The 14,504-nt window shown below is 41.3% G+C and overlaps 1 protein-coding gene across 5 annotated transcripts in view; it reads left to right on the top strand.

The window, feature by feature from the left end:
* Positions 1 to 13,338, top strand: part of LOC138945608 (filamin-A-like) — a 175,176-nt gene extending 161,838 nt beyond the window's left edge. For 4 of the 5 annotated variants that reach the window (XM_070317058.1, XM_070317059.1, XM_070317060.1 and 1 more), the window contains 9 exons: positions 1 to 107; positions 1,497 to 1,643; positions 2,231 to 2,335; positions 3,343 to 3,522; positions 5,099 to 5,262; positions 5,929 to 6,046; positions 7,930 to 8,079; positions 8,688 to 8,855; positions 10,297 to 13,338. The exon at positions 1 to 107 is cut by the window's left edge and continues 19 nt beyond it. In XM_070317058.1, coding sequence (XP_070173159.1) covers positions 1 to 107; positions 1,497 to 1,643; positions 2,231 to 2,335; positions 3,343 to 3,522; positions 5,099 to 5,262; positions 5,929 to 6,046; positions 7,930 to 8,079; positions 8,688 to 8,855; positions 10,297 to 10,559 — 1,402 coding nt within the window. In that variant the 3' untranslated portion in view covers positions 10,560 to 13,338. Of the gene's footprint in view, positions 108 to 1,006; positions 1,066 to 1,496; positions 1,644 to 2,230; positions 2,336 to 3,342; positions 3,523 to 5,098; positions 5,263 to 5,928; positions 6,047 to 7,929; positions 8,080 to 8,687; positions 8,856 to 10,296 lie in introns of those variants that run through there. The other variant, XM_070317061.1, reaches the window with a different exon arrangement.
* Positions 13,339 to 14,504: the final 1,166 nt, after the last annotated feature.

Raw genomic sequence — 14,504 nt, 5'->3', positions numbered from 1 at the left:
GTGCAGCATTGACCCCCAGCCTGACGGTCAGTATGCGGTCACCTACATCCCCGTGGAGGTCGGCATGTTCGACGTCATGATCAAGTGGAACGGCAAGGAGCTTCCTGGTGAGTGTTTCCGGATGGGCCAAGCCAGTACAGAGGACCCCCCTTTTAAGACCTCCAAAAATATGAGGAAATGGGGGGAAATTTACGAAAGGTTAAGGACATAAAATCTTAAAAAGCAAGGTCTTAAAATGGGGGAAGTCTTAATTAAATTGGAGGGTCTTAAAAGGGGGGTTCCACTGTGTTCATAATGCATCGCCATGTTTCCCTCACCAATAGAGTAGTACTTCGCTCACGGTTGGCCTAGTGGTAAGGCGTCCGCCCCGTGATCGGGAGGTCGTGGGTTCGAACCCCGGCCGGGTCATACCTAAGACTTTAAAATTGGCAATCTAGTGGCTGCTCCGCCTGGCGTCTGGCATTATGGGGTTAGTGCTAGGACTGGTTGGTCCGGTGTCAGAATAATGTGACTGCGTGAGACATGAAGCCTGTGCTGCGACTTCTGTCTTGTGTGTGGCGCACGTTATATGTCAAAGCAGCACCGCCCTGATATGGCCCTTCGTGGTCGGCTGGGCGTTAAGCAAAACAAACAAAAAACTACTTCGCTCCCCCACCCCCCCCCCCTCCCCCCCCCCCTCCTTACCTCTCGCCCCCTCACCCACCTTTTTGAAATTTGAACAAAATCTGGTCTCAGAAGAAAGGGTGTCTTAAAAATAGAGGTAAATGTACAGATGTTATGCACAGAAGATACCTGACATGATGTAAAGTATGGATATAGTGTATTTGTCCGGGAAAACCTCTGCTTTCAAGTCCTTACAAAATGTGGTGATATCATTTATGAGATTTTTAGATTTTTAGCGATGAAATGACAAAAGTGTCCAGTTAACATGATCCCTGTGTTAATGACTATCTCTGCTCTCATCCTCACTAACTGGTTAACAATGATGTGATGATTGTTACCTCAGGCTCTCCGTACCACCCCAAGGTGGTGTGTGTGCTAAGTGGTTAACAATGATGTGATGATTGTTCCCTCAGGCTCTCCGTACCACACCAAGATGGTGTGTGCGCTAAGTGGTTAACAATGATGTGATGATTGTTCCCTCAGGCTCTCCGTACCACCCCAAGATGGTGTGTGCGCTAAGTGGTTAACAATGATGTGATGATTGTTCCCTCAGGCTCTCCGTACCACCCCAAGATGGTGTGTGCGCTAAGTGGTTAACAATGATGTGATGATTGTTCCCTCAGGCTCTCCGTACCACCCCAAGATGGTGTGTGCGCTAAGTGGTTAACAATGATCTGATGATTGTTCCCTCAGGCTCTCCGTACCACCCCAAGATGGTGTGTGCGCTAAGTGGTTAACAATGATGTGATGATTGTTCCCTCAGGCTCTCCGTACCACCCCAAGATGGTGTGTGCGCTAAGTGGTTAACAATGATGTGATGATTGTTCCCTCAGGCTCTCCGTACCACCCCAAGGTGGTGTGTGCACGCAAGGTGCAGGTGGTGGGGGGCTGGCAGCACTACATGGACAGCAAGGAGCGTGTCCACCTGGTGGTCAACGAGGAGAAACAGATCCCCTTCGACAACTCCGATGCTGGACCTGGTCAGTGTTAATATCATAATTATAATCATTGCTGTGAAGTTGGGATTGTATTGTTTTGTCAATAACAAACATTCCAACTATCTACATTTCGTGTTTTTTTATTCATTGCTGTGAAGGTTAGCCTAGTTTTGCTTGTGCATATTTTCACTTTCTACACTCGCACACGCTCTATGCAGACCAGACTGTAGCTGAAGTTTCTTTGGTTTATTCCACTGCTTAATTGAGCAGACAGAAATAGAACCCTTGAGGAGTATGAGGGAAATCAAAAAGAACAAGGAATAAAAGATAAATATGCAAAACACACACACACACACACACACACACACACACACACACACACACACACACACACACACACACACATACACACACACACACACACACACACACACACATATTTCAGCATGTATACATGTGCGTATGTACATTTACATGTTCACACACTCTTCTCTCTTTGTATAGAAAAGGGGGGTTTATTAAATATAACATCAAGTTAAATAACTAAGATGACATTTGTATTGCTTTTGCAAAGGAACACTTACAATTTGTGACTTGACGTGAAATGTGTCTGTGTCTTGCGTGTGCAGGCAAGATGACGGCAGAGGTCAAAGGTCCCAGCGGACTCATCCCGGTGACCGTTGACGACAGTGTTGTTGGTCGCAGTACCGTCATCTTCACTCCCAGGGAGGAAGGTAAGTTCTGTTATTCTGGCTGAGAAAACATACCTGTGATGTTTAATGCGAGAAAAGTATAATGATTATGCTTGTCAAGGGTCCCCCTTCCCTGCGCTGCCCCCGTAAATTAAAAACCGTAACCGATACATCTCCCATGTCACAATTTAGGGACAGCATATCTCAGCCCTGATGTTACTTGATTTACTTGTCAAATAAAAGAATGCCTTGCAGCTTTCATCAACAAACATGATTCCATATTCTATTTTGCCACAGTGGATGTAGATGTGACAAAGAAAGGACATATTGCAAAGGATAATAATCTGATATTTTATATAATTTATGAACAAACCATAAACATACAGAATTAACATCAACACAAAAACAAAACACAAGAGCAACCATGTCAGGTAAATTCTTTATCAAATTTTCGTCGGACAGTTGCTGACTTCTTCAGGATAGTAAGAAAAACAAGAAATTCCTCCGAGGTAGGAAAAACACCCCCGTCCTTACCATTCTCACTGCCACCAACTGAGAAGGTTATTTCCCTTTGACCATTAATATGTCCCTCTATAAGTCCTTGTAGAATCTTAATGCACCAATAACTCCCTGACCGTGTGTTTGACTGGTCCCAATTTTTGTAAGGACCGCCTCAGGAATGTATAGAACCTGTTCACCAAGTTTGGTGACGATCGGTCCGTTCATTCTTGAGATCTATATGCGAACACAAACACACAAACAAACAAACAAACACATCGACCGAATCCTATACACACCCCTATACCGGGGGTGTAAATAAGGAATGATGGCACGTGATTCACAGTGTATGGTTATGAATGATATTATGTCGTTATCTTATTAAGTTCATTCTACAGAATGAACCTCAACTGCTATGTGTTAAAAATCACTACATCCACCTCTGGTGGTTGGACACGCCTCCCAACAACTCTCCCTTCACTAGTTACAAATACGTTTCATTAATTAAATTAATTAAATAAAATAATTAATTACATGCTATGTGTTAACAGGAAATCACTACATCCACCTCTTCTGGTCGGACACGCCTCTCAACAACTCCCCATTCACGGGTTACGCCACTGGCGGTCACCTTGACCCCAGCAAGGTCATCCTGACAGGTCGCGGGCTGAAGGAGGCCATCGTACGAGAGGAGGCGGAGTTCATGATTGATGCTTCCCAGGCTGGTCATGGTCAGCAGAAATTTGATGTCGTGTTTTTTGTTATTTTCTTTTTTTTTTCCTTGTTTCTTCTTCTTCTTCTCCCACCTGCGTTCGGGTGATACTTCTTCTTCCTCATTCATGGGCTGAAACTCCCACGTTCACTTATGTTTTTTGAACGAGTTGCTTTTTACATGTATGACCGTTATTACCCCGCCATTCAGGCAAGCATACACCGCTTTCGGGGGATTCGTGTGATACAACTCCCAAAGTGATTGTGATTCACTCATTCAAGTATTGGCAAGGAGGACGGGCGCAGTGGCGTGGTGGTAACACGTCGGCCTCCTAATTGCGAGGTCGTAAGTTCGAATCCCGGTCGCTGCCGCCTGGTGGGTTAAGAGTGGAGATTTTTCCAATCTCCCAGGTCAACTTATGTGCAGACCTGCTAATAATTTAACCCCCTTCGTGTGTACACGCAAGCACAAGACCAAATGCGCACGAAAAAGAGCCTGTATAATCCATGTAGACGGGCGTAGGGGCGTGGTGGTTAGACGTCGGCCTCCTAATTGGGAGGTCGTGAGTTCGAATCCCGGTCGCTGCCGCCTGGTGGGTTAAGAGTGGAGATTTTTCCGATCTCCCAGGTCAACTTATGTGCAGACCTGCTAGTGCCTTATCCCCCTTTGTGTGTACACGCAAGCACAAGACCAAGTGCGCACGGAAAAGATCCTGTAATCCATGTCAGAGTTCGGTGGGTTATAGAAACACGAAAATACCCAGCATGCCTCCCCCGAAATCGGCGTATGCTGCCTGAATGGCGGGGTAAAAACGGTCATACACGTAAAAATCCACTCGTGCTAAAAACATGAGTGAACGTGGGAGTCTAAGCCCATGAACGAAGAAGAAGAAGAAAAAGTATAATCCATGTCAGAGTTCGGTGGGTTATGGAAACACGAAAATACCCAGCATGCCTACTCAACGAAAGCGGAGTGAGCTGACTATGCTCTCAGAGTATAGTGTGGGGAACCCAAATGGGCAAACGAGCTCACACGTAACCAGACAATTCTAGAACACTGAAGAAGAAGAAGAAGAAGTAGAAGTATTGGCATGGAGAGATGATTAAGTTGCTGAGATTGCTGTCTCGTTAATGAAGTTACTAAGTCTGTAAGCTTGAAAATATATCTTATCTTAAAACAAAATTGTCTTATGCCTTGTGTTTCATCTATGCGATTAGTGACAGATAGATACTGACGCTAAATCAGAAATCGACATATTCAAGTTTAAAGTGATTCAAAGCAAACATCATGACTCTGAGGAAACAGCAACGGAAGCTACGTGGTCAACTCTTTCATTATTATGTGTGTGTTGTGTAACTTGTTTGTCTAGTTTAGCGATCAATTCTGAATGGTTCATTTTGTCTATAATTAGATATTCCATAAACTTATGTTTTTGGTTTTTTTTATTCTTGATTTTTGGAACATTAACATCTGTTTTGGATTTAAGCAAATACACATTTAAACTAAGCAAAAAAAGATTTCAAAGCAAAGTCCCCTTGTGGGGGACGTATCACTGAGAAATCTAGATTGAGGAATTGTGAGCTTGTACCTTGCAGGCACACCTGAGGTCCAGCTAACAGGTGTGAGGGCAGAGGTCAACGTGTTCACCACTCCACTGGGGGGAGGCAAGTTCCGCTGTACCTACATCCCCGTGGTGCCCGGCGCCTACCTGCTGCACATCACCTGGAATGGTCGTCAGCTGCGTGGCTCTCCTTACAAAGTACGTCACACGCTCATGTCTGCTTTCTATCTCTCAAACAGTTCATTCATGGAATGGTTAGCTCAAAGCAAAATTCACAAGATTGTCAATTTACCACTGTCTTTGAAATTATAACCTCCATTTAAAGACCTCCAAAAATTGTAGAAAATCCTGTCTTAAAAAGAAGGGAGTCTTTGAATGGGGGTAACTTTACACAGGTTATCAACAAAAAGTCTGAGGAAACATGGTCTTTAAAAGGAGGGAGTCTTTGAATGGGGGTAACTTTACACAGGTTATCAACAAAAAGTCTGAGAAAACATGGTCTTTAAAGGGAGGGAGTCTATTGGGGAGTCTTAAAATGGGGGTTCCACTGTATTAGTTTTGAATCACCTGAGTAATCAGTGAGTCATAGTAAGGAGTTGTGTTTGTATGTATGGACGGACGGCTGGCCGTCCATCTGTGAACAAAATTAACATTGAAGTTTTCTCCCATGTTACTGAAGCTAGATTTGTGATGATGTTTGCAATTGCGACATTAACAGCCTTCTGGTTTTAAATCCTACTCCCCTTCTATTTATTTTTTCTTTCTGAATTTCTTTGTTTTTTTAAACGTTTGATCAGTCAGTGCATTGAAATATTCTAATGTTGACATCCGGAACCATGAAATTGTATTTATTTTTTGTTGCAGGTTAACGTGATCGGAGCGTTCTATCCCAACCGAGTGGGTGTTTCTGGCGAGGGTTTGAAGGGCGGTCTACTTGGACGTGACCTTGAAATTCGTATCGACACTCGCAAAGCCGGTCCAGGTTAGTGGCCCTTTGATTTTGATTGGTACCTCACATGTATTTAGTGTTCTGATGGTAAAATGGCCAAGAATAATAGTTTGGCAGAAAAGAAGGGGAAAACATTGCTTAGGCCAAAAAAAAAAAAAAGGTCTGTTTACGGTAACATAGGCCAAAAAAATAGGGTCGGTAGGTCGGGATTGTTTTTTTTTTTTTTTTTTTTTTTTCCCAAAAAACCATATTTTTACGTTATTTTGCCAAAAAAACAAGATTTTGTTTTTCTTTTTTTTCTTCCCCCAAATGCCAAAAAAAGTCTAGGGTCGCGTGAAAAAACTAGGGTCGGTCGGGTTACCGTAAACAGACCTTTTTTTTTTTTTGGCCTTATACATGTACTCCTTTTTTTCAACTTCATTGTCATTTCTTCCATGGGGTTGGGCTCAACACATATAATAACAGTTGAGGTGTGTATTATGAAGAGACTGTCACATGAATGTATGCTGTACTTTTTAATCTCTCTTTGGTCTTTGGCCAAAAAGTCTTAAGCATGCAGTCGAGATCTTTCTGAACACGTTTCTTTTTTGCATGAGAACTTTTTTTCTGCATGTGGATGGGTAGGCTTGGCATATATGGTGCCAAATATAAATTAAGGCAGTGCAGGGGATGGGGAGGGGGTAGAGAAGTCTAACAATGGATCAAAAACTGTTCAATGGGTGCTTGGAACGTTGAAGACATCGCATGCTTGTAACATAAAGTCGCAGTGTTAAAGAATGCATGTAGGTGTTCTGGTCTTCTTACAGGTTTTCTGGTCTAATGTCAATTATTTACACATCTTATTTCTGCTTTTTGACAACACAGATTTTGGCGGCTGTCTTTAGATATTATTTTTCACTGGGTTTGCCAACATTTGCATGAACATTTGCATGAATTTCCCTTTGTTGTCTTGATTCCAGCAACACTTTTTGCATTGTGTTCTTTCTGATTTGCATTTTGCCCGGCTGAAAAGGTAATCTAATCTTACTGTGCATCGGTGCACATGTACTCGGAACTGGTCTGCTTCTGCCTGGGTGCACATGTGCCTCTACCTTTGAAACGTGTGGTATCTGTACTCTTGGGAAATAACACACATAGATGTTGCTAACAGCTGTCCTTTTGTGATTTTAGCATTTGACACCTGACTTGGCCTAGATGTCCCTATAGTGGATAGCTGGCCTTTTGTGTCTCTGTTGCAGTTATTGTGTGAGAAAGTTAAAACAAGTTAAACAAAAATTGTCAATGGCGAAGTCACATTTGGGTTTTGTAAGAAACTGTCATCAAGAGACAGTTACGTCAAACTTTAAAAAAAAAAGATAAAAGATAAAGGTAAAATAGTATTGATAAAAAATAATGAACAATAGATAGAAAATAGGGCAAACAAGTTGTGAAATTGACCCCAAATTAGTAATTTTACAGTGTCTGTCATTGAAGGGTTTTTTCTCAAGAGAAATCAGTACAGGCAATGAAATCTTGATCAGTTCTTGGTTTGAAATTTTTGACAGAAGCATAACAAGTATTGAATCCTCAGATACAATATAGACCAGAGCACAACAAGTGCAATGATCTGCAACAGAAGACATCAACCTTAAGGTGCATGTTAACTTTCATACACCTAACTTTTCTTCTGAGGGGTAACAGTAGTACTGACAATGATAACATTTTGAAAAACTGTGTAACCAGTAGCTGTTTTTGTTCACCTCTTTTTATACGTTTTCTTGTGTATTCTATTCTTTTAAAAAAAAACTGTTTCACTGATTCTTTTTCAGAATGGCAGAATGTTAAAGTCATGCACCGCTAACAGAAAAAAATTAAGATAAAATGCAAAGATCAGTACTGGATTCAGTGTTTAAATTCCGTGCTCTTTTTCCAAACAGGGGAGCTAACTGCCTACTGCATGGGCCCCACCAAGGTGGCGAACTGCGTACTGGAGGACCATCACGATGGAACTTTCCGCTTGATCGTGCGACCTCAGGAGGTCGGGCGTCACGTGCTTCAGGTCAAATATGGGGGTGAACACGTACTGGGTGAGTGGGCGGAACATTGTGTTGTTTTCTGTCTTTTTTTGTGTCTTTTTTTCTCTACTTTGATTGGTTAATTGGCTTGGAAGGGGGGGGGGGGGGGGGGGTCAGTTTTGAGTTTAGTCTTGAGACAACATTACAGTAGTTTACCTGTATCAGATTTGTTGTACTTGGTTAGTTGGTTAGTAAGTTAGTTAGTTTGTTGGTTAGTTTTGTCAGTTATGTGTGAGGAAAACCTGTCCAACAAACATTTGCTAGGTACCAATTTAATTCATGCAAAACAGTGGAACACCCTTTTTAAGACCCTGCAATTTAAGACTTCCTCTCTTTGAAGACCCAGTTTTCTCATGTTCTATTTATAACCTCTATAACTGTACCCCCATTTTAAGACTCCCTCCTTTTTAAGACCCAAGTTTCTCACAGATTTTTGGAGGTCTTAAAAGGGGGGTTCCACTGTACGTATATAAAAAACAAATGTTTAGTTAGTTTGGTCAGTAAGTTATATGTGAGGAAAACCTGTCTAACAAACATTTGCTAGGTATCAATTTCAATACAGATCATTTCTATGGGGAAAATTCAAGTCCTTTTCATAATTTTCCCATCTGTCTTCACAGGGAGCCCATTTGCCTTCAAGGTGTCAGCCCAGCCTGACGCTAGCAAGGTGCGTGTCAGTGGTCCCGGTGTGGAGCACGGTCTCCTAGCAACCTTCCAGAGTCGCTTCGTGGTGGAGACCAGGGGTGCCGGGGCTGGACAGCTCACCGTCAGGATCCGTGGACCCAAAGGTTGGACTTTCTTCCAGCTTCTTTCTCAATTATGAGTTTATTTTATGTATATCTTCTTCTTCTTCTTTGTTCATGGGCTGAAACTCCCACGTTCACTCATGTTTTTGCACAAGTGGATTTGTAAGTACGTGTATGACCGTTTTTACCCCGCCATTCAGGCTGCATATGCTGATTTTGGGGGAATTATGTATATTTATCTGTTAATCTATTCTATTTATAAAAATAGTTTTTGTTTATTTTTGCTTGATTATTCATGTTTTATGCATGAATGTTTTAGAGCAGTATTTTTTGTGAAGTGCACATAAAACGGAAAAAATGTGTTCAACTTTGAAACTATTCACAAAACTTTTTGTTAGATAATTATGACTTAAAGCAGTGTAACAAGTACAATTTTAGGTAACACACTTCGAAACAAGAGAACCTTACCTTATCACACACCGCTAGCACAATATCGAATTGCACTGTTGAGAAGTGCAAGCCCCTTGTGGTTATTTCTGCAGGATCAAACAAGAAAGGGAACTAAGCGCTATAGTTAGACTGCTGACTTCCCTTTGGTTCTTGGATACAGTGCACCGCGTTTTTGGACCTCCAAAAATGTGAGAAAATCAGGTCCTAAAAAGGAGGGAGTCTTTAAATGGGGGTAAATGCTGTCAGCGTGAGTTCGTCCCCACGTTCGGCGAGAGATTTATTTCTCAGAGTCAACTTTGTGTGCAGACTCTCCTCGGTGTCCGAACACCCCCGTGTGTACACGCAAGCACAAGACCAAGTGCGCACGAAAAAGATCCTGTAATCCATATCAGAGTTCGGTGTGTTATAGAAACACGAAAATACCCAGCATGCTTCCTCCGAAAACGGCGTACGGCTGCCTTAATGGCGGGGTAAAAAATGGTCATACACATAAATATACCCACTCGATCGTGCAAAAAACATGAGTGTACGTGAGAGTTTCAGCCCATGAACGCAAAAGAAAAAGAAGAAATGGGGGTAAATTGACAAAGGCTTTGAATGAAGGCTGTATCTGCAGAAAGAAAGGTCTTAAAAGGGAGGGAGTCTAAATTGGGGGGGGGGGGGGGGTGCAGGTCACTCAGAATTGTAGTAACTGTGTAGAAACTGTGTATCAACACGCTGGAATGCAGGCGTTAGTTCGACGTTACAGGAAGTGACCAACGCTAACGGTCAAAGCAGAATGTGGATATGTGCCGAATGAGAGCAGATGCACTATGTGTGTACAGATATATCCGTACCTGGTCAGATAGAGCCATATGAGTGGGCACGGATATATCCGTACCCGGGAGACAAAGTGTTAAAAGGGGGTTTCCGCTGTATCTGCAGGATCGAAAAAGAAAGGGAAGTAAGCGCTATAATAAGACTGCTTACCTCCCTTTGGTTCTTGGACATTGACATCTAACCCTCAACTTGGTTGTGGTCGTCATGTGTGCAGGAGCCTTCCAGGTGGAGATGTACCGCGACAGCCAGAAAGACCGCACCATCCTGTGTCGCTACGACCCAGTCGAGACCGGTCTCTACATCATCTCGATCCGCTGGTCGGGCAACGAGGTACCGGGCTCGCCCTTCCAAATCCACATTCTGGACACGCAGGCGGAGCTGGAGCAGGTACTGACGGACCAATCCTTCCACCACAACGCCAGCTTTCACTCCTCGCGCGCCGGCAGCGGTTACGGACAGTGGAGGGAGGAGTTCTAATTAATTGAGAGAGGAGTTCTAGTTAATAGAGAGAGGAGTTCTAGGCACTGAAAATGTTTCTGTTAAAGGAGAGGGGAGTTTTAGGTAATTGAGAGGGGAGTTTTAGGCACTGGAAATGTGTCAGATTTGCAAACTGAGCCAGTTAGGTGAGCTCTGTTAGTGGTTAGTAAGAGCAAGGCTACATTTTTTGTCAACCAATCAAATTTTTCCACCTCATTGCATATCTTCCATATTTTGGCAGCAATACTGTTCATTATTGTGTGTCACTTCGTGTATTCAGCCACATTTCACAGATAAAGGATAAATTCTGTGGACTTGAGAAACTGTAGTTGTTTTGTAGTCTAAGCGATTGCGCTGTATAGGTATGTTTTTGTATATCAGCAATATGTGTACAATGGTTGTGTATGCGGTACAACAGTTGTATTACTGACCTCCAGTGGTATACAAAGGGATTTTTTCTCCAATGTTTTACACTGGATGATTGACAGTGCTGTCGCTATGTAATAAACTTGACAGAATCATGAATAAAGGCGAACTGTTTCATTACATTCCTTGTTCGTCCTCATATTTACATGTATGGAACATTCCAGAATTATTCATTTTTGTATTTATGTTTTTTGGTTTTATTTTCTGGAAGAGGGGATCAAGTACAACTTACATATTCATAGGATGAACTGCATTCTCTTACCACTACTTTTTGTCCGAATGTATTGGAATACTTGCTTTTGATACAACTCTGCATGACATGCCTGTGTTTAAACTTACATTGTCTCATTTTCTTTGTATGGTGTGTGTGTGTGTGTGTGTGTGTGTGTGTGTGTGTGTGTGTGTGCGTCAGGAGGGAGAAGTTAACTGCTCTATGGCAATTCTTTAGTGTCCTTTTTGTATGACATCTTTGTCTCTTTCTCGAATGCAGAGAAAGAGAGAGAGAGTGTGTGTGACGCAAGAGCTTTTCTACACGGGAACGATTCAGTTTTCCAAATATCATGTTCATAATCAAAAATGTTCATGGACGATAGAACTGCCAAAGCGTTGTCATGATATTATGATGCGATATCGTTCACCACACTGTATAGTGTGACTCAGACATAATGCAAGCTTTTCTTCTGGCTGACTATTTCCTCATGTGAATTTTGTTTTTTGTTTGATTTTTGGGATACGGGGTGTTGTAGCTGTCGCTACAGAACTTATATTTCATATTTAGCCAGAGCAAACAAAGCGGTTTTGGGGTATGTGAAATAAATAATGTGTTGTTTTATGTGGGTATGAGTAAATATACAAAGCTTTATTTTTGACTGTTTTATTTCCTGTGATGACAGAACACAACACTGTTCTCTTTTTCTGCTTTATCTGTTTATGGTAACCAAATATACACAAGTTTTGTGATGTTAGAGCCATACATACTTACAATAATTTGAGTATGTCTGCTTTTTCTGAACTTACAAGATATAGTTTTGTGGATCAAAGATGCATTGATCTGATTTTTTTTCTCAAAATGATATATACCAGCAGAAATAGATGTATTTTCAGCAACTGTTATTCATATTTCGGTTTGTATCTGTTTATCAGACAGTTGACATTTTGCAGGTTACGGGACGATCACTAATTCTTTTTTTTAAATATATGCACATGCACTTACTTGGCTGTATTCTTCATATCAAGTCAAGAGAAAGAAAAGTAACAAACTATTGACCGTAAGCATTTTGCCTTATTCAAATTATTCTCAGGTTCGGTCTATTGTCATTTTTGTACTTGATTTGTTTTGGATAAATTTGGCATGGATTGTTATATTTAAAAAAAATTGTACTTGGTTGTCATTTATCTGAGTTTTGTGAAGATGAATCAAATTGGTCTATGAATAAAAAATGTTTAGCAGGTTGAGGCTAACTTGGTAATCCATGCTCCACATTTAATGTTTTAAACGTTGTTTTGAAATGGAGATAGTGGAAATCTCAGGGGTGCATGTAGCTGTGCCGGAATTCCAGCTTTTTGATAGGTGGAGGCAACAATGTGCCCCAAAAAACACAGGTATAAAACAAGGGTCCATTAAAAATCATGCAGAGCTGTTGTACCCCATGTGCATTTGTGCAATCTGCTCTGCACTTTTTCTTTGACATTAATCTGAATATGACAGGAATGGGAGTCGTTTCTCTCAAAACACTTCACAGGTATTTTCATGGGTGGCTGGAAAAGCAAAAAACTTGGCGTACAACGTTTGTTCATCCTTTGCATAATGTTTCCCCTTACTGCACAGATATTAGATTCCTGCCTGGTGGATCGAAGATTGCTTGGTGAAAGATTGACTTAACAATCACTTATAAAAAGGGACCCTTAGCATTGACTTTGGGGTTGCAATCACGTAGAAAGCAAGCTTGAAATCGCACAGCTTACGTCCAGGTTTAAACCCTGTCTTTGCTTTCACAGCTCCGACACACAACTCGGACAATATAAACTGAAAAAGACATTTCATCATTCCTGGACTGAAAAAGACATTTCATGCATTCCATCATCTCTCGTGGGTACAATATGATCAAAACTCTTATTTTTGTGTTCTTTTTTTACGGGAAGGACTAGATCTGCGTAACCTGAGTATACTGCGCGTACTAAAACTTACAAACCAATATAGATTCTGTGCATTATCAATGTGTTTTGACTGTATCTCGTTTCTCTCTTTCAAGTGATATTTATCTCTGTACTTTTATGAATACAAAGTTGCATATCAGATGTGCATGAGAAGTGTTATTTTGTAGAGTTTTGATAATAAAAAGCCTATACACTTTGTGCTGATTTTTTCATTTAAAAAAAAAAAGACTGTTTCATGTGTGGATATAAGGATATGTATCGATTGAACACTGGATTTCCGTTCTTTGTGCCATGTCCTGTCAGAGGCCAACAAAACTTCATATTTAGGCGGCAAGCCGAGACTACAAAATAGTGCATGTTTTTGTGCGTTCAGTCATAAAAACTAAAACGAATTCTAACCAGAATCGATCGATACATAAATGTTATTTGTATATTTGACCAAAATATGAAATTTTACACAGACCTCGACAGTCATTGTTCACCTCGACAGTCATTGTTCACCTCGACCGCTAGCGCGGTCTCGGAGGAACACTGACTGTCTCGATCTGTGTAAAATGTCATACAGTATTTTGGTCAAACATATAAATAACGTATAATGTTTGACAAAAATTTGTTGTTAAAATTACAGGCTGGAAAACTCCTTGGGTCCTCGATTTTTTTGCAAGGAAATGGACTGTCTTACGGAGAAAAATCAGGACTAGATTAAAACAAAATTTTAATGTCCTGGAAAAAAGTAATCGAGGAGAAATCACTTCCACATCCACTTTTCAGTGATCTAGCTGCCAGGAGGGGCTATCAAATATTGCCTTTGAAATTGCTACATAACGTTTCTTCCCCCTTCTTGCTGATCAGTTCTCCATTCAAAAATGCACTTGTTGCACACAAAAAGAGTAACAAATTAAATACATAAACTACAAAATAAACAAGAACGAATTGATTCCTTGCATGTTGAGATCAGTGATTTTGGAATTTTACAGATGGAGGCTTAGACTGAATCCTTGGAACTGAAGGGAATAGTGGCAGACAATTCCATACAGTATCAGGAGGCAGGTACATCAAGATGGAATGATGGGGGGGGGGGGGGGGGGGGGGTGGGGGTGAGGTTGAGTGTGTGTAACAGTTATAACTCACTAACACAGCTTTGAAGTCATTGATGATTTCTTTGGAATCGAAGTACATGTAGTCATTTAGGTGAAGGAATAAACCCACCATTACAGATATCAAACTTGCGAAATAAAAACAAGTCGCGTAAGGCGAAATTACAACATTTAGTCAAGCTGTCAAACTAACAGAATGAAACTGAACTCACTGCATTTCTATAGCAAGAGCGTATACTCGTAGCATCGTCAGTCCAGCGCTCGA

The sequence above is a fragment of the Littorina saxatilis genome, linkage group LG13 (assembly GCF_037325665.1).
Source record: "Littorina saxatilis isolate snail1 linkage group LG13, US_GU_Lsax_2.0, whole genome shotgun sequence".
Classification (NCBI taxonomy): Eukaryota; Metazoa; Mollusca; class Gastropoda; order Littorinimorpha; family Littorinidae; genus Littorina; species Littorina saxatilis.
The sequence above is the reverse complement of the archived record's forward strand: the minus strand, read 5'-3'. Positions and strand labels throughout refer to the sequence as shown.